The 20,799-nt window shown below is 43.9% G+C and overlaps 1 protein-coding gene across 1 annotated transcript in view; it reads left to right on the top strand.

Moving 5' to 3' along the window:
• The first annotated feature begins 363 nt into the window (after window positions 1–363).
• Igf2bp3 (insulin like growth factor 2 mRNA binding protein 3) overlaps window positions 364–20,799 on the top strand; it is a 56,099-nt gene continuing 35,663 nt past the window's right edge. The window contains exons 1-4 of the mRNA XM_059257044.1: window positions 364–404; window positions 2,356–2,434; window positions 5,569–5,620; window positions 5,711–5,774. Coding sequence (XP_059113027.1) covers window positions 364–404; window positions 2,356–2,434; window positions 5,569–5,620; window positions 5,711–5,774 — 236 coding nt within the window. The remainder of the gene's footprint in view (window positions 405–2,355; window positions 2,435–5,568; window positions 5,621–5,710; window positions 5,775–20,799) is intronic.

Genomic DNA, 20,799 nt, shown 5'->3' with positions numbered 1-20,799 from the left:
GGCCATGGAGGGGAGCTGCTTACTGGCTTGCTTCTCATCACTTGCTCAGCCCACCTTCTTATAGAACCCAGGACCAGCAGCCCAGAGATGGCATCACCCACCATGGGCTGGAGCCTCCCTCAGTGATCACTGAATGAGAAAATGCCTTACAGCAGGATCAAGGAGGCATTTCCTCAGCTGAGGCTCCTTCCTCTGATGACTTTATAGCTTGTGTCAAGTTGACACACAAAACCACCCAGTACAGGGAGGGGAAAGTAAGAACAAAGTTCCTGGGCCTATTCCTGAGAAAGTGTTGGGTGCATCTGAAGGAAGTTCCTTCCCTTGTCTCCCCATCCTGAGCTCTGCAAAGTGACTTGTAGCGACATGGCTCCCGCCTCCTTTGACATGAGGAATGATCATGTCTGGTGAGCCTTCCTAGTGTCTAAAGATTGGTTTCAGTGTTGGAAGGTTGCCAGGTGATAGATGTGTTTGCACGCCCCTGCCTTTTGAGTTGTACTTGAGTTTCACGGCAGTGTGGGTGCTAAAAGTGACCTCAGGCTGTGCTTTCGCATGAATTTGTAACAAGTGTACCTGTTAGCCTAAATCACCGTGGATCTTTAATGGAACCGAAGATTAGCTTTCTTTGCACTCAGGACAAAAACCTCTTTTTTAAAGTCAGGACTTCTCACATAGTGTAGTTTGGCTTCAAACTCTTGACAGTTCTCTTGCTTCAGTCTCCTGAGCACTGGGCGTTACAGCTATGCATCACCACAGTGGACACAGTGCTACTTTGTGTCTTCCTGTTCATCTGTTTCAGTCGATCTCACTTAGCTAGGCATGGACTAAGCAAATGTAAGCCATGAGCTTGTTTCACAGTACTAGAGCTCAGTACACCTTTGCTTGGAGGAGGAATGAAGGAGAACTGGCGGATATAGATTGGCATGGAGACTGTCGTGCCCAGTGTTGTCCTGCCATGTGAAAAGCTAAAGACCGTTTTAGCACAGAAAGCTTACAAAGAGGCCAAGTGTGTGTGTTAGGAATTACCTTCCAGACTTAACAGCTAGTGTGATGTGACGAATAGATTACTGTCATACACCGGATATCAACGTAACCAAGAGAAATAATTGTTAGTATAGCGTGTGAGAAAAGTTCAGGAAGGAGATGATAAAATGATACTGCTTTCATTTCCAGGATCAGTTGTCGGGGATGAGAGGCAGACAGAGAAACAGACACACTCAGAGAAAAAAAAAACAAAACCCACAGAGGCAGACCCTTTACCACTCAGTCTTGAAAGTATGGCTGGAGCATAGGTGTTGGGATTAAGTGTGTGTGTGTGTGTGTGTGTGTGTGTGTGTGTGTGTGTGTAGCCATGTTGAAGTATGGACAGCACACATCCATTATTTGAAACTCCTTCAGGGTTATGTAGCTTCTGGCAGGAAGACGGAGCCGGACTGGAGGCAGGCACTGTGGGCTCATGGTTGAGACAGCATGAGGAGCTGGTAGGAAAGCAGCAGGAACACCAGAGGGGGTTTCGGTAGAGCTGAGGCCGGGGCAGTAGAGGAAGCTGGAGTTACATGGGTATTTCCAACTGTCTATTGAAATCATCGTGGATGGATAGGAATAAATGGCACTACTAAGTTGAAGAGACACAGGAGGAAACTGCTTTCTTGATGATTGTGATGGTTTCATGAGTGTAGGCATGTTCTGTGGCAAAACTTTTCCTGAGGAGACACAAATACACATCTATTTACCTCAGAGGAAATCCACAACAAACCAAAGTAGAGATACCACCAAAGTCCAACTTGGTGAACCAAGGAGTTTTATTGAGGCTACTTATAGGAACATATATGGGTTGGTTACAGGAGCAAAAATGACTCAAAGACGGCCGTATCACCAAAGCCCACCCTAGAATGGGTGACAGCTCACAAAGCTGGGGACCTGGAGATCACTGCACAGCCTGCGGGCAGCTCAACAGGTTGGAGAGTGTCCTGTCCAGTTCCCAGAGAGTGTCCTGTCCAGTTCCCCCGTTGATCTAAACTCCTTTGAGGCACCTCTGCTGGTTTCTGCTTCTTCCAGGTAGCTGGTCTAGTCTCAGAGTCTTTGCAGCTCAGCTCTCCTGCATCTGCAGCTTTTTATTGTTTACTCTGGCAGGGAGGGGCCTAGTGAATGTGGTCAGTTTCAGGGACTTCCTTAAACTGTTTCGAGTTGTTTACCTTCCTATGCTTAAGGAGCGTCCTCCATGATGGAATGTTTTGGTCTCAGAGGAAACTGTTACACAACAATGCCGAATATCAGAATATATTAAATTTTGTGTCATTTGCTGAACTTCAGTAAGACTCAACAGCTTTGTTGAGCTGGAGTTCATGTCCTCTGCAGTCCACCATTTGACGTGCACGGGGCACTGGTTTTTAGTGTGTCACAGTTTATTTCCAACCACCACTGCGACTTTGGAAAGGTTTTATAACCCCAGAAAGAACCTCCAGCTCCCCTCCTCCCTCTCTTTCAGAAAGCAGTTGTCTGCTTTCGGCCTCTGTGGGATTTGGTATTCTAGACATTCATACAGTGGAATCAGTCAGTGTGCCTGGCTTCAGTCATTTGGCAGAGTATTTTCAAGGTTTATCTATGCTGTGGTGTATGTAAATGCTTCCTTTTAAGACCATGTTTCTTCACTCATCTGTTGATAGATGTTGAGGTTGTTTGCAGTCTAGGCTGTTGTGAGTGAGCTTGACACTCTACCACCACAGTCAGGAAAACCATAACCTTTGTGTTTGTCATCTAACTCTTTCCTTGCTGTCTGTGCTTCCGGGTGAACAACATAAAAGGAGAGCCTTCACATTCGGGTGGTGTCTAAGTCCTAAGAGGAAGAATTCCCACCAAGGCACTGCTTTGATACACTCTTTCTCCTGCTGTTGGGTTTAAACTTCACTGAGCATGGAGAAATGCTTCTAAACCAGCTTGAGTGAGATAAAGTCATTTAAGTATGGATTCTGGTTTGTGAGAGGTTTGTGGAAATACTAGAACTATGTAAGGGATTTGAGGGGAAGGGGATTGATTGAGTGAAAAGGAGCTAGGAAGAAGCAAGAGCCAGGGCTTAGGCAGTAGATGTGACTGGTCCAGGAACACAGCCTATCTTCAGCTTAATGAGGATGAGCCAAAGTGTCAGCCTTAGCAGATGCTGGTGCTCTGGGAGAGTGAATGTTGACCTGAAAAACCATGATCAGACAGGGCCCCATTTCATTTTTGAGGATTTTGTTTATTTACTTAATTTTTTTATATTTGTTTGTTTTTCAAGACAGGAGTTTCTTGGTGTTGAACAACTCTAGCTGTCTTGAAACTAACTTTGTAGGCCAAGCTGGCCTCGAACTCACAAAGATCCACCTGCCTCTGCCTCCTGAGTGCCAGGATTAAAGGCGTGTGCCACCACTGCCCAGCTATTTACTTAATTTTTGAAACAGGGTCTTTCTATGTAGCTGTGGCTGGCCTGGAACTCCTTATGTAGGCCAGGCTGGCCTCAAACTCACTTGTTTCTGCTTCCTGGGTGCTGGGATTAAAGGCACCACTGAACCTACCCAGGATAATTAGGTGATTGGCAGACTCTGCCCATTCTCTGAGAATGGCACAGAGAATGAAATCCCCCTGTAGCCTGGATGTAAGATTCTCATGTGGTGCCAGGTTGTGTTGTTAATTTGTTCACAACTGGATACCAAGACTGATGCTGGACCTCTTTCTTGGATAAGGATTACAGTTTTGTTGGTTTCGTCTGATTTTAAAGTTATGTTTATTTGAGTACGATTTATATTCCATGAAGTTTACCATTTTGAGTGTAGTAGATGGCAGGTTTTATACAGTGTACTCAGTAATGAGTAGCATCTACTTATTCTTGGGCATACGATGTTTAAGTGAGCCGGGCGGTGGTGGTGTGTGCACCTTTAATCCCAGCGCTCGGGAGGCAGAGGCAGGTGGATCTCTGTGAGTTCGAGACCAGCCTGGTCTACAAAGCAAGTTCCAGGACAGCTAGGGCTACACAGAGAAATCCTGTCTTGAGAAAACCAAAACAACAACAACAAAAAAATGTAAGTGTACAAGAAGTTCTGTTTTGAATATGTTAAATCTGATCAAATAATATGCAGTAAAAATTTGAAATACACTTCCTAAACTTCAACTTTTACTTGTGCATGCACATGTATATGCATTTGTGTGTATGCATTCTGTATGTGCGCATGTGTGTATGAACATCATACCCTGTGCAGATGGACCCGTTTGCCAGCGGAGCTTTTGGAGAGCATTGGTTCCGCCCGTTTATTTATCATGTAGGTTTTACCTCGTGGTCTACAGGCTACAGGACTTGGCTTTCTCTCTGGAGTAATAAAGCTGAGGTAGCAGGAGCGAAACTGAAAGCTAACGTATTTAATTACCGAGCAAATTGCTTTTAGAAAGAACTAAGAATGATTAAGTAAACATATTAAATAAGTAATTATCCCTTATTGCCTGCTGCCTCCTCCTCAACCACCCCAATACCTCAGCTTTCAACAGGTCCAAGTTACAGCTACATAGTGAGTTGGAAGCCAGCCTGAGTTATGTGAGGCCCTGTCTCAAAAGGAAAAAGAAAGGGCATTCTATGAACAAGTTAGGAGTCAGCCTTCCTTGAAGAGAGCACATTCCCAGACAACTAGTAGGCAGCAGCAAAAAGGTTACCACAGAAGGTGAAGTGAAGTATCCTTTGAAGGAAGTAAGGACTCACGATGAAGTAGGAAATTACCTTTAAAACGTAGCATGCTTCTTAGCAGTTTACTGTGTCCCGGGACCAGCATCTTCAGGGGCTACTTACTGCCTTTCATATTTTGGCAATTAAATTAGTAAGCAATTTGCTGTAAATACATAGAAACTAATTTTGCTTAACATTTCAAGGGCAGAAAAACCTTGGAAGCTAAGGGCAGCTGAAGTTGGCTTATGTGATGTTGTTATAAAGGACCTATAGTTACTGTTTTAATAGCTTCTCTGTCAGAATAGCTTACTGCTGAGGAGAGAGAGAACAGCTTTGTGTTTACATTTTCCACTCTAGTTCCGATCTAGAAGTGTTCACACCCCCGGATGCCTTTCATAGCTGCCTGCATGCTGACAGCTTCTTCAGGTGTGCTTTCGGTTGCTGTGTGCCTATGCTTATCTTGTCTTACTAGAATCAGTAGCACTAAAAAAGGAAGTTTGTTTTTTTTTAAAAGAGTCATCTTACAGATAAAACTCTTCAACATAGTCCTGGTCTTATGACTTTGAATCCACGGAGGAAGTAAGATGTGTGGTGCATTCGTGTATGAGAAATAACGTGCAGTTTGCCTTCTGCCTGGAGAGTGGGGTATGCTGAGGGCGGCAGGTGCCCACCAGCAGAGAGCTGGAAGCTGGGGAACAGGCATGGGCGGGCATAGGGGACAGAGGAGCAGTGAGTGTGTCCTTGTGGTTCTCTAGTGCAAAGTCCCAGTGAATTCTTCGACTCTTCTCCATCGTGATTACTCGTGATTTGAGACTATATATTCCTGCCCTGGTTAATAACTTGGGAAACTCAAAACTTACAATTTTCTCTCCCCGTCCTGCTAGGTGCTGGATAGTTTACTTGTCCAGTATGGAGTGGTGGAGAGCTGTGAGCAAGGTACTTGTCTTCTGAATTGCTTTCAAATTTATAAAAGGAAGGAAGCAGAAAGAAAACTAACCAATTTTCTCTCTCTCTCTCTCTCCCTAGTGAACACGGACTCTGAAACCGCAGTTGTAAATGTAACCTACTCCAGTAAGGACCAAGCTAGACAGTAAGCAGTCTGAACCTTCTTGTCTGTCTCTAATAACTAGGTTGAGTCCAGTCACTTCTATTTGTGGTCTCTTAAATTGAAGAAGGGCAGGTGGGTCACAAAAGGAAATTTTACTTTGTACGTTTGAATCTGCATTTGAGGTTTGTTCCACTTTTAATTTATCTTTAACACCATTTGCAGAGTGATGTATAGAGCTAAACTACACCCTATTTGCAAAAAGCCTTGGGCCTGAGTATTTTTTCCAAATTCTGTCATTTGCCTCCTTAGCTTTCCTTTGGTGCCTAAGCACACCTTTTATCTGCAGCTGGTAAGTTGACCGCGTGAAACTAACACAGTTCAATCTTAGCATTTTCCTCCCTGAAGTCAGTCACAATTACCCAGCTCACTAAGAGTGAGTGGACATTGAACCTTGCAAAGTGAATACACCTTGCAACTAACAGCTTTTCAGATCAGCTCATGATAATTTTGTAGGTTTTGGGAGAGAAAAAAGGGACCCACAGAAACTGCCTTTGACCATGAATGCAGCTCTGGGACTGGAAGTCTCACCTCCCTCCAGATAGAGGGCAAGAATGCACTGGTCTTTTCTGTGGGAGAGTTGGAAGGACCCCTTTGGTCATCCTAAGTCCTAAAGGGGGAGTGGGAAATGAACTTTAACAGAGAGAATTCAGGTTGAACTTGAGGAACAATCTCTTCATGGAGCGGAAGAGTCCCATCCAGATCTTGAAGCGCACTCACATTGGATGCTGCCTGTCTTCCTGTGCTAGGAGACTTCTGGAAGCCCATGGCAGCCCTGTTGCTGGTACAGTCTAGCCAGCTGGTCCTCAGCTGGAAGAAGAGATTTTTCAAAGACCCCTGCCAAGTGGACGGCTTGATGGCCCCAGAGCAAGTGTCTGGGATGACTGTACACTGAAACTTAGCCAGCCGACTGCCTCTAGACTTAAGGGGGTGAACTTGGTACCAGAACTAAGCCGGGGGAAGCTGAGCAGATCCAGAGTCTGCAGGGTCACAGATTCAGGTGCTAGACTATCTACCAGATGTCAGGAAGGACTTGAGGGGCCAGGGCCATCGTTTCCAGTCAGCTGGTAAGAGACCTGTACCTGCAGCACAGCCGTCCAGGTGGGTGCCTGGGAGCTTGGAGGTGACTGCCCAGGTTTAGGGCTAGCATTTGTCCCCCAGCCTTACCCAGGATGACAGGACCTGTGACCTGACTTGACAAGGGTCTGCCAGGAGCAAGAACCACGTTTACAGCCCACCCCCTCCCTGAAGGACTTGCCTAGAGCTGTTATTTGACCAATGGAGGACCATCTACGCTGTAGCAGCATCCATGACCTGAGCTTGCAAAGATCTGCCCAGAAGTGTGGAAGGCATCTGAGAGCTGGGGGAGGAGCCCAGAGACACCGGAACCAGCAAAGAAGACTGTACTCAGACTTCCACCCCATCACGCTCTCCCTCCTTTGTTAATACTCCTGTTGGTTTAGCAGGCCGGCTCTGCCCTGCTCTGTTACTGTCTTTGCTCTTTCTCTTCCATTTTCCTTCTCCTTTTTCTCTATTCTTTTTCATTTTCCTTTTGACAGCCCTTTCCAAAGAAGGTGTGCAGCGTGGTTTCCAGGGGCTCCGTGTCTGAGTGTCCTGGGAGTTGGGACTTTTCCAGGTTGTCGGATTGATTATCTTTCTTTATGTTGTTCTTTTCATTATAACTTTAGTCAAAACTGCCCCCTTCCCAAGTTTTCCTTTCTGTTTACTTTTCCTACCATCCCCATCCGAGGGAAAGATATAATTAAGATTAGAGCAGAAATTAATGAAATGGAACGAAAGAAGTAATACAAAGTATCGAAACAGAGTTGGTTCTTTGTAAAGATAAACAAAGTTGACAGATCCTTAGCCAAACTAAGGAAGAGAGAGAAAACCCAAATCAAGACTTCATTGAAACGGTGGCATCACAACAGATACCATTGAAATGCAGAAAATCATTAGAATTTGCCTTAAAACCAAACCAAAACAAAACAAAACCATGTATTCCACTGAATTGGAAAATCTGAAAGAAATGGATAATGTCTAGATGATTATTGACCTAACAAAATTAAACTAAAACAGCATAAAAATTTTAAGTAGATAAGCAGTGAGATTGAAACACTAATAAGAAAGTCCCCCAGCTAAACAACGTTCAGGCCCAGATGGATCCACTGCTAAATTCTACCAGCTGTCTGAGGAACACCAGTGCTCCTCAACCCAGTCCATAAATTAGAAAATACGGGAAAACCGCCAAGCTCTTTACCAAGCTGGTACTAACTGTATACCAAAACTAGATAAAGAGACAAGAAGAGAAAGTTATAGGCAATTCCTCCTGCTGAATGCAGATGTAGAATTACTCAAAATGAATTAATGATGCATCAGGAAGATGTTTCGCCATGATCAATTTGGCTTCATTCCAGATGCGTCGATGCTTCAACATGTTCAGGTCAATAATTCTATACACAAATAGCCTAAAAGACAAATCATTACACAATTTCCATACATGCAGAAAAGGCTTTTTTTCCCCCTGGGATCCAGCCTCAGCTTAGGTTCAGGTCCTGAGATGGAAAAGGGGTGTCTGCTCAAGGAAGATTCTGACCACCAGGTGGATTGATTGAACTCAAGTGGCCCCCAGTAGCTCGAGCTGTTTTTATTTATACTTTAAGACTTGTTTTGTTTTGTTTAACAAGGCTTACGTGAATAGGTTTTTTTTTATTGGCTTCTATTTTTGACTTTTAAGAAATGCATTATATCTTGATAGAAACATTATGGGGATAGGGACAAACCAGTTGTTAGGGAAATTCTCAGGAATCCACAAGGACGACCCCAGATTAGACTACTGGCAATAGTGGAGAGGGTACCTGAGCTGGCCTACCTCAGGAATCAGATTGATGACTACCCTAACTGCCATCATAGAGCCTTCATCCAGTAACTGATAGAAGCAGATGCAGAGATCCACAGCCAAGCACCACCTGAACTCTGGGAGTCCAGTCAGAGAGAAGGAAGAGGGATTATATGAGCAAGGGGGGTCAAGATCATGATGGGGGAATCTGCAAAGACAACTGAACCAAGCTTGTAGGAACTCACGTACTTTAGACCAACAGCTGTGAAGCCTACATGGACCAAACTGGGTCCTCTGCATACGGGAAACAGTTGTGTAACTGGGTCTGTTTGAGGGGCCCCTGGCAGTGGGATCAGGATCTATCCCTGGGGCATGAGCTGGCTTTCTGGAGCCCATTGCCTACAGTGAGATGGTGGGATGCCTTTGCTAGGCCTTGATACAGCGGGGAGGGCCTTGGTCCTGACTCAACTGAATGTACCAGGCTTTGCTGACTCCCCATGAGAGCCCATGCCTTTTTGGAGGAGGAGATGGGGGGTGGGTCGGGATGGGAGAGCTGGGAAGGAGAGAGAGGAGAGATGGATATGGATCTGTGGTTAGTATGTAAAATGAATTTTAAAATTTCTTAAAATTTAAAAAAGACACTAAAAAAAGAAATACATCATAATCGTTATAAAACCCTCCTTGTTCCCCTTTGTTTCCCCAAATACACTTTTCCACCCCCTACATAACATTATTCTAGACACAGAGTTCAGCATTTTTGCAGGCTGAACTAAATAGCCAGCCAGACACATCCTGCTCTCACAGCACTTAGGTCAGCTGGCAGCTACCTGCGGTTACAACGTTCAAAAGTAATAGACATGGGTACATTTCTTTAAGGACAACAATATTTAGACTCAGACAATTCTTTCATGTCTGTATGATAATGTTTTTATGCAGTTGCTGTTTATACAAGAGAGTCCCATGTTTCAGTCTCTGTGTAAAAGGCAGGCTTTGATAAGACACTCTTTTTCCGGCCCACCACACCAGTCTTCCACCAATAGAAGCAGCTCCAGTGGATGGTAAAGATGGACCTCTCTACCCCACAGTTTGTATTGTATTTTTTCCACTTGGAGCATACCAGATCCTACCATTGGCTCTCTATACTTGGTGTCCAGAGAACTTACTCTCGACAGTGGGCACTATGTGTATTCCTGAGCCTTGTTCCCCTATTCTGTGTAGGCTTGCCTTTCCAGAACTGTGAGACATGGTTAATGTTCCAAGTGTTGTTTTCTCATATGTACCTAACTGTCTCCATTGAGTCAGGAAAGTTCCCAGGATTAGGAGTTGTAGTTAGTAATTCCAGATAAGAAATTTGAGAAGCATTAGCCACCTGCTGATTCTAAGGGGAAAATATTCGAGAACAGAATTTCCAGGGAAAATTACAGCTGTTGCATGTGTGATTGACAAGTGAACCTAAAAACCACTAATGGAATCAACAATATAATGAAAGAGAAAAGAGCTTTCTGGCTGCATGAATTCAGCAAAGTCCAATGCTGCCTTGTGGTCCACTGTCCTTGCCAAGTGAGAAACTGTCTCTAAGGGCTTTGCCTTGCAGAGATCCATTGGACAGGCATTCATACACTAATCCGAGATTAGGCTGCTCGGCTCCTGACACTCTGGCTGTCCTGGAACTCATTTAATAGACCAGGCTGGCCTCAAACTTACAGGCCAGGCTGCCTCTGCCTCCCAAGTGCTGGGTTTAAAGGCATGTGCCACCATCACCTGACTCAGAAAAGGCTTTTAACAAATAACCAACATCTCCTCATGAGAAAAGCCCTAAAAACACTAGAACCAGAAGGAATACATCTCAGGCTAATAAAGGCTATTATGACAAACCTGTAGCCACTCTCAAACTACATGGAGGAAACCTCAAAACATTTACACTAACCCATGAACAAGAGCCTCTGGTTTCTCCACTCTCAGTTAATATGGTGCTTGACGTTTTTACCAGAGCCTCAAACAAGAGAGAAATAAAAGGATCATAAATCATAAAGGAAGTTCAACTATCCTTACTTGCAAATGGTATTATTCTAAATTCTAAAGACTCCCCCAGAAAACTCTTAAAGCCGATAACCACTGTGAGCAAAGTATCAGGATATAAATTAACATTAAAAAAAATCAGTAGCCTTCCTGTATACCAATGACAGACTTACAAAGAAATCGGGGAAATAACCCATCCACAAGCCAATAAATAAGTAAATAAATAAAATACCTTTGAATAAATCTAACCAAGGAAGCAAAAGACAAACAAAATCTTCTACAATGAAAAATTTAAAACATTCAAAGAAATTGAAGACACTAGAAGATAGAAAAACTTCACACATTCGTGGACTTGGTGAATTAATATTGTGAACCTGGTTATGCTACCAAAAGAAATCTACAAATTTAATGCAGTCCATGTCATAAGATATGGAACCACAAAAGACCCTGGATAACAAAAGGAATCCTGAGTACAGAATAATGCTGGAGGTATCACAGTACCTGGTGGGCATAGGCAGGACTTTCTAAATAGGGAAACGGTGTTAGCAGTTGACAAATGGAAAACTTATGAGACATAAAAGCTTCAGAACAGCAAAGGCAATAATTAATCAAGTAAAGAGGCAGCCTACCAAAGGGTACAAAGTCTTCTCTGGCCATACTTTTGACAGAGGATTAACATCTAGAATATCTAACGAAATAAAGGACTGAACAAGAAACCAGACAAACCAGTCAATAAATGACCCAATAAAATGAGTGGACCTTCTCAAAAGATAACAAATAAACATGAAAAAAAAAAATTTCAACCTTACTAGTAATATAAGATAAAACTACTACATTGGAATTCCATCTCCCCCAGTCAGAATAACACTCATGAAAAAACAAAACAAAAACCAAACAACAGATGTTGGTGGTGATGTGGGCAAAAGGCAAGTCTTATGTATAGCTGGTGGAAATGGAAACCAGTTCAGTCACTACGGTGATCAATATGGAGGTCTGGTGTAGCTCTGCTACCCTTGGATTAGCTACCTGAAGGACTCGAGGTGAACACATCACTCGCACTTAATGTTTATTCCAGTGTTATTTACATATCTAGAATGTGGAGCATGCCGAGCTATCTTCCAACAGAGGAATGCACAAGGAAGGAGTGGTGTATATAGAGTGAATTTTTTTATAGCCATAAAATAATGAAGTGACATGATTTACAGGAAAATGGGTAGCTAGAGATCATCCTAAATGAATTAAGCCCGTCAGAGAAAGATGAATGTTACCTTTCATTTATGGTTTCTAGATTTTAAATACAGGATTGTGTATGCATAAGTGATGTGAGAGTTTAACTGTGGGACCATGGGGGGCTAACAAGAGGAGTAGAAAAGGTAAGGGCAGTGGTATACAAGGAGAATAGACTGGGGTGGAAATATCCTTATGTAATACAGTACCATGTTTTAAAATAACTTTCCGGGCTGGAGAGATGGCTCAGCAGTGCACCAAGGACTGGAGTTGAATTCCTAGCACCACATGGGGCAGCTCCCACCTTTCCATAACTCTGGTGACTTCGAGCATGCAGTCACCTGAAATAATAAATCTTAAAAGCTTTCAGAAAGTTAACACATTCCCCCAAAATGTCTTTTAAAGTAGGAGTTCAGCTAGGTTGCTCCCTGAAGGCTACAGTCTTTACTAGGAAAGGAAAGAGAAGCCAGGGAGGAAGATGGGAGTTTGTTTGACACAAGTGAGACTCCTTTAAATTTAAATCTCAAGCCTAGGATGTTGAAGGTGTAAAGATGTGTGTGTGTAGTGCTGACCTTCCAGCCTTGGTGCCAGTGAACTGACAGCCACAAGGAAGACAGATACATGTGGTTTTCTCTCTTCTTTCACCATAACAACTGTTTTATATATTTAAGTACGCCTCTATAAAGATATTTCTCTAAATGTATAGAATGGATTATAGGGATGTGTAATGACTTCATTGGCTAATTCCAAATTGGGTACTTAAATCAACGTCAAGGTTTTTTTCAATTATGAACCGTTAGAAAATCAGTTTTGTAGATTTATTTTTATATGTACATATGAGTGTATCCACAGGATAAACATACATTTAAAAATTCATTAGGGGTATGTGGGGGTATGTGCCTCGATGAGCATGTAGGGGTCAAAGAACGACTGTGTAGAGTTAGTTCTCTCTCTTGGCTGATATGTGTGTTCTGAGTGTTTACTTAGGTCATTAGACTTGTGCAGAAAACACCTTTACCTGCTGAGCATCCTGCCAGCCCCAGAATTACGTTTTCAGTTGTGTGATTTTCACAGAGCTTGGACTTGTCTGTGTGTCTGCTTCTCATATTCTCTGAGGATAGGGCTTTGTGAACCCTTACAAGTATAGCAGGGGAAAGTGGTTGTGGTAATTTCCCTTATAAGTGAGACTGAACGCTTTTAATGTGTTTAAACTTCTTAGTTGTTTTTGTTTGTATCCTTTATTTAAAAAAAAATTACAGTATTTTATATGAGACCTTGGGCGTTATGTTGTAGGATTGTAAAGTCAATGTTTTACAAATTGTGTTCTTCAACTATGTCATGTAGGAAGAGCGAGAAAACACCATGGATGTTTTAGGCCATGGATGTCCAGCCTTTTACAGCTGTGAAGATAGAAGTGTGTGAGCAACAAATAAACCCTCAGTAAACCAGGAGGTCGGGGAGGGGCACATCCCATGTTTACAGTGATGTGTAGGAGCAGCCAGTAGAGCCAGGTTCCTGCTGGGTGGAAAATATAAGATGAACATGAGTTTTGGTTTTTGGGGGGGTTTTTTTTTTGTTTTTGTTTTTTTTCCCCCGAGACAGGGTTTCTCTGTGTAGCTTTGGAGCCTTTCCTGGATCTCACTTTGTAGACTCGGCTGGACTCAAACTCACAAAGATTCGCCTGGCTCTGAACCCGAGGGTTTTTAGAGATTGCTGGATGCCCATCCTGGTGGCCTTATTTCTTTGCCTTTTTCCCTCTTAAACATTCTACCATCTGAATGCCAAATGTGGTGGTGCACGCCTTTATTCCCAGCACTCGGGAGGCAGAGGCAGGCAGATCTCTGTGAGTTCCAGGCCAGCCTGGTCTACAGAGTGAGCTCCAGGCCAGCCAGGGTGGTTACACAGAGAAACCCTGTACCCAGTCCATCTTCATCTCTAAGTGGGAACCACTGTCGCCTCAGCTCACGAGGCTGCTATAACTAAACTGTTCCTTCCAAAAGATTTCCTGTAACAGCTGGGAGGTGGTGAGAGCTCAGGGGAGCAGCCATTGTGTATTCCTCCCCACGGTCATTGATGCTGGAAATGCCTGCTGCTCTCAGTGTGCAGTGCTTCTCGTCATCAGTGCTAGACCTGTGTTGTGTTTGAGAGGATTCCTCTGATCCAGCTGTGTCTAAAATAGAATCTCCCCTGGAAATTCCTGCCACCTTGTGGCTAAGAAATGTCAGTCCATAGCACATATTTCAGAAATACATTTTTATTTTAAGCTCACATCTTGTATTACTCCATAAGTAATAAAAATTTGGAAGTAAGGAGCCACTCCATACTGGAGACACTGAAGTCTCTGGCTGACACTGTTCTCTGAGGGCGTGTGTGTGAAAAAGAACCTACTAGGTGTGTAGCCATTTGGACCTCACACACAATTTTGCTTAGATTCTTATTTCTGTTTGTTTGTTTGTTTGTTTGTTTAATAAAAAAACACAGGCCAGTTGGTAGAGTGCTTGGCGTTTGTGTCCCAGCACTGTATAAATTGGTGTGGTGTACTATCAAAGACTATTAGGGTCCAGCCAATAGCCTTTTCCCAGGGTCCGTAGAAGAATCTAACAACCAGCTAAGGAATCTAATCTTAATGATACGAAATAAATCTATATACATGAAACTCTTTAGTCCATTCATTTTATTCTTCTGAGTCAAAAATCTTATCTACAGCAGGCAGTGGTGGCGCACGCCTTTATTTCCAGCACTCAGGAGGCAGAGGCAGGCGGATCTCTGTGAGTTCAAGGCCAGCCTGGTCTTCAGAGCGAGATCCAGGATAGGTACCAAAACTACACAGAGAAACCCTGTCTCAAAACAACAACAACAACAAAATCTATCTACACAGCTTCAATTCTGTCCTCATCCTTGGCTCCTGTTTGTCCCTTCCTCTCCTCCTTTCCTCATCCTAGCTCTTTCCTCATCCTGGCTTGTTCCTCTAGTCCTCTCAAGTCTCTGAGGTTCTCAGTTACAGCATACAAAGCAAGGTCACCAGGCTTGAATTCTCACAGGGTTATAAAGGCAGATAAGAGTTTACCTCAGGCAGTGACTGTCAGGCTTTCCTTTACAGGTTAAAGGAGGAGTAGTCAACTAAGAGCTAAAATCGGTTAATATATCAGAAAAGGGGAATTTATGTGCTCAAACTACATTCCTAGAAGTGGTTAGGTAAAATGTTAGGAGTCTACAATGTTAGTATAGATCATGAGTAAAATAAAACTGCCTATATTTCTTAGGAGCTGTAACTGTCACTGTAAAACTTGGCTGTCGTTATTGGTGGCGGGGGAGGGGAGAGCTAGGCAGCCTGTGTCACAACTTGATGTACCTGGTATGAAAAAAGCCCTTTTGTTCTAAGTTGAATGTCAAAAGGGAAGTCTAAAGATACCACTAAGGCTATATAACAAAGGAGGGTCTGAGCTTAATTTGCACAAGAAACAAAATTATATACCTAATGTCTGCCTGGCCTAGGTGGTGTCTCCATATGGATATTTACCTTAATTTAGGAGACTAGCAGGTGGTCTGGAATGCTTATTCTGTCATTTGCCCTTGAATGGTTAAGAGGTATCTCAGGTAAAATGCTTTTGTCTGGAGCTGGCCCTGGCTTTGGATGCTAGCTAAAGAAGATAGCTGATTCTAATGCTAAAAAATGAGAAACAAAAAGCCTGGAAGAAGGAAGCCTTGCCTGTGTGACTGTTATCCAAGTACCTTAATTATGTATGGAAAAACTATGCCCACAGACTAATCAATACATTGCTCTAGAAATGGAGAGGCTACAATAGCACCTAAGAAATTCATTGCAGGAGAAACGGCTTAATATTCAAGAGCCAATATCACCAAGACTCCTTGAGCCTTGGCTTTAACTTTTGAAGGCCCTTGGCTTCTTCCAGGCATTAGCTTTTGTCATAGTCGGCTGAATCCTACTTCATACTTCTGCGGCTCCCAGCAGTGTACAAACATGTAATCCCGGTAGGTCATCCTTGCTACAGAGCAAGTGGGAAGCTAGTCTACACAACACTCTGTTGTTTAGAATTATTGCACAGTGTGTGTGTGGGAGACGGGGTGGGGGGAACCCGAGGAAGTATCCCACGTGTGCAGGGAAACATGCTGGGCAGATGCACACCATATGGGCATGGCGGCGGCAGCCAGTAATACACAACCCAGATGCTGCATCCACGGGGAGAGTTTATTATAATAGAGAGATGAAGGGAAAGATGGGAAAGAGAGAGAGAGGGTTAAAGAGAGAGGTCGAGGGCGCACACCTCAGGGGAGGAAAAGCGGAAGAAGAGAGGAAGGGGAGGAGTTTCCTTAGAATGAGGCTTTTACATCAGGACGCAGGGTGGCACCAAGGGGTGGGATTTCAAGGGGCAGATCAGAATATTAACACCTATCTCAAACTAAAATAAAACCCCAGAATTGTCAGAGCTTTGAGTTCATCCTTGCAGATTGCTGTGTAGCTCATGAAATTACCGTTACAAGTTTTCGAAGTAACTTGGCTGAGAGCTATGAGGAGGAAAATCCCTTTTAGACTTTAAAAACTATTTTATGGAAAAAGAAGACAGAAGGCTGATGCAAGAGGCTTGTTAGTTCCAGGCTAGCCTGAGCTACATAGCAAGACCCTGTCTCAATAAAAGCAAATTGAAAACATCAAAAGAAGAAATAAAAGGCTAAGCAACAAGACAGATTTCATGTCATTCAGAAACGAACAGTTACATTTTCCACCCTTGTGGTCTTCGTCCTATATATCACATATTTCAAAATTAGTTTTACTGCAATGCTCTGTGGGTTTTTTCTTTTTAAGTTACGTTTACTATTTGCATGTGTACGTGTATGCACATGCTGTGGTGTATGTGTGGAGGTCAGAGGAGACCTTCTGAGAGTCAGTTCCATCTCTCCACCCTCTGGGCCCCGGGCCTGGGTCTTGGATCATCAGCCTGGGCAGCAGGAACCTTAACTGGCTGAGCCATCTCACTGGATGTTTTTTGGAGACACAGTCTCTTGCTGGGACCTGGAACTCACTGAGCCCTGGGATCCACCTGTCTCTGCTTTCCTGGGCTGACACTGCAAATGTGCACTACCATTCCTGGACTTTTTTGTGGGCGCTGGCAATCAAACACTGGTCCTCATGCTTCCATGGCAAGCACTTTACTGACTGGCTGGCTTCTGAGCCCTGGGTATAGGTTTTTGTTTTTCTTTTAGGAGCACTTTGGTCTCAGAGCCCTTTGTAGTAAGTGATTGTGCTTTGCCCACAGTTAAGATGCATCCATGCAGTGGTGTTTCTAAGATCTTAGTGGTCTGTGCTCAATTAATATCAACCTCTAATTCCTGATATGCCTCCCTGTTTCCTGCAGCTGCGACTGAATGCCCCAGCAGGCATTAATAAAGGCTTATTTGATCCACGGGTATAAGGCTGGGAAAGCCAAGATCCAGTGGCTGTATCTGACGAGGTTTTTCTTGCTAGTGGGGACTGTAGAGTACCGAGGCTGTGCAGAACCTCACGTGGCAAAGCTGACCGTCCTTGCTCAGGTCTTGCCTCTTCTAATGAAGCCACAGTTCTATTATTTATCCATATTCACCCCCTAAGGGTTCCATCTCCAAATACCATGAATTTTGTTGGAAGCATTGAAACTATCCTAGTACAAGGTACCTGCCCTTTCAGAGGTAGTTAAACCTCAGTACGTACTCAGATAGTATGTACCTCAGATAGCAGTGATACTGGGGGGTGAGAAAAGGAGACTATGGGACAGTGGCATCTCTTTGTAGAAGAACATGTACTTAGCAGGCACAAGACACGGTTCAGTTGCTAGAAAGACATTGAAAGAACCCATCAGTCTAATCTTTAGTTTATATGTGGGCCAGCAAATACCAAACCAAAAAATGGTCTCTCTAGGTAGCAGCATGATTACTTACTAGTCAAGCTGGATGAGAATGCTAGTTACAAGCCATCCACTTTTCTTTATCATTCAGATCGCTATGTGGGGTAAATTAACTCCTGGCTATCATTTCTTTATCCTTCTCCCTCCCATTGGTCCTCAGATTGAACCTCCTAGTCGAGCAAGGCCTTTTTGTTGCCCTAATAAACTTAATACAGTTAATTATTATAAACCAGAAAAATTCTCAAACACACTTTAATTATTTTAAAGTTTATTTATTATTGTCTGTACACATGAGTATGGGCTTTATCCATGTGTGTGTGTGTGGTGGGGGTGGATGTGTGTGTGGGCACAGGTGAGCCTGAGCCTATGTACAAGTCAGAGAAACACTTCCAGGGTTGATTCTGTTTTCCACTGGGATCAAACCCAGGTCTTCAGTCTTGTGCCAGTAAGTCAGAAACACCTTTACCCACTGAACCATCTCGCTGCCCCCTTCCACATCTTCTAAATGATTTAAAGTTGAAACAGAACTGCTGGAGCACTGATTAACAGCGGGATCTAAGCAATGCACATGCTGGCTAAGATTCCTGAGTTCTGCTGCATGGTTATGACAGCTCCTCTCTCAGGTCTTACAGGAGGAAAACTGAAAACACAACACTTGTTTCCTGTGCTTAGCAGACCACCACCACACAGGACAGCCGGAATATCAGACCGGGTGCACGAAGGTTTCAGCGGTGGATTTAAAATCCACAAACTAAGGAGCTTGAGCTATTGCTCTAGCCTTGTTTGGAGTGCTGTGTTCTGAGGGGGACTCAGCTGTGTCAGTCACACCCACAGCTGGATGCACATGATGTGGGGGTGCCGGGAGTGACCTGATCTGGAACATGGGTCCCCGACTGCCCTGGGAACCATGACTTTCTGCTTTCTCGCTTCCCCCTGGGAGAATCTCTTCCTTCAGAGGAGCCCCATTTAAAGCAGTGCAGTTTCTGCCAAGTGGAGAGTTGTTTCTTGGGACACATGTATCTTTGTGTAGATTGTTCCAGAATACACAGAAGCATCTGGCAACATATACTTTCCTCTATCCCCATGAAGAAGGATGTCTGTGTGTCTGTCTCTTTTGTAACATTCCTGCCTTCATTCCATGGTAAGAGTCTTCTCACTTCCCAATTTTATAATGAAAGGCAGACAGTGAATGGCCCCTTTTTAATGTCTATATAAGGAGTTGTAATCTCTTCAGGTAGGTGAGATTTTTGGAAAAACCTTTAATGATTTCTGACATTCAAAATGGCTTAAAATTACTTTAAATCTTTAAAATTGTTGAAACTTCAGTTTTTTATAGTAAATGTCTATCTCTGTATTAATAAAATCTCTCCATTTTCTCCCTTCAGAAGTGGGCAATATATTTTATAGCCCTTAATCTACATTTCCTTAAGAGGAAGGTGGAGAAGAGGGGAGCAAAGACCAGTGTGTGAGGGTTCTGTCACCAGGGCATTGGTAATAAGTCAGCCGCCTCTGACATTAAATCATGTGGAAATGTCCCAGGACACAACGTATCTGGAGAAAAGTCAGGCCCAGAGTGTTGCACGTCACAACTACAGCTTTAGGAGGAGTTGCTGACCTCATGTTTGTGAGATACACAGGGCTGATCCATTTTCAGAGATGCTGCCCTTGGCAGCCACGGAAAAGGTGACAGCACCTTGTCCCTGCTATATTTGGGAACTGCAGATCTTGGGCAAGGGTTTGCTTGTGTGCTGGGGAATGTAGGACAAGATAGGAATGAGGAGAAAGCAGAATTCTGTGTCAAAGGCACCATGAGTCCCCATGGCTGCTACCCTGTGCCTTCCACCCTGTCTTCTCAGAGACCTGTGTGGTGCTAAGACTCCTTTTCTTTCCATCTAAGACTCGGAGAGTAGATGTTCAAATAAGGAAAGGAACTAAGATCCAGAAATGACCACATGGAGCCACGGGAGAGGGAGTACTCCATGCTTTTATCTTCTCCTGCATGAGCTGAGCTCAGAGTCCGCTCACACAGAGCCTGAGTTGCCTAGGAAAAGTGGGAGCCCCCCCCCCCCATTTTGCTGTGCCCTGAGGAGATAGGAAGGTATGAGATAAGAACACTTGAAATCTTGGCTCTATGTACTGCACCAGTACGTCGCTCAGCTTCCCCGTCTAAAGTACGCAAGGTGGACTATGATGGGATGGAGCTTATGTTACACAGAAATGAGAGAGCTGACCTGAGAGGTACTTAGTGTGTGCACGCACATGTCCTTATATAGACTTTCTTAAAAGGCAAAATCAGTCTGTATTCATGGGATGAGAAGGTGAGGAGTCACTGGAGCAAGGCCTGGACAGGGCTTCTGGGACACTAGTGTGTCCTAATTCTTGGTCTGGCGGGACAGTGGGATGACTCAGCAGGTGAAGGTCCTTGCCTCCTTACAGTGCAGCCTGACAGTCTGTACTTAGTCCTTGGAACCCCCAATGTGCTCTGAGAACCCCCACTGATAATACACTTCATTTCAAAACTCTCTCTGGATGTGTGCCAGAATTGTGTGCCGTGCCATAAAAATGTTACAGAAAAGTTGGAAATGTGGGGAAAAGCTCGGGCTTTCACCAGGGAGATACAAAGTACAGTGAGGGATGATGAATAGAAAAGTAGCTTTCTTCCCTCCCTTCTCTCCCTCCTGTTCTTCCCTTCCTGAGATCAGATCAAAACCCCACCCAAGGTGAGGGAGCTGCTGCTGTCTTCTGGGTGTGGCTCCTCACGACTCTTACTCCGTGTATGGCCAGTGTCCTGCAGTTGTTAGGGTGTTGGCTCAGCTGAGTTCCTTCGGAGCTCTGCGCTCCTCCCCTGCTATATTTCTAAGCTATTGCTAACTGTTGATTGAACTGAGTCAAGAATTTAGGTTGACTTTCATTTCTGTTTCTCACTGGTCGATGGAAATTATGTGGCTTTGGAACCCATTGGCCTTCCCTAGGTGTAGACTTCAAAGAAGAGTGTGGTGATGGTAGGATTGGTCCCGTATGGTGG

Source organism: Peromyscus eremicus, chromosome 3 (genome assembly GCF_949786415.1).
Source record: "Peromyscus eremicus chromosome 3, PerEre_H2_v1, whole genome shotgun sequence".
NCBI lineage: Eukaryota > Metazoa > Chordata > Mammalia > Rodentia > Cricetidae > Peromyscus > Peromyscus eremicus.
Note: the sequence above shows the minus strand (reverse complement) of the source record. Positions and strands in the feature narration are given on the sequence as shown.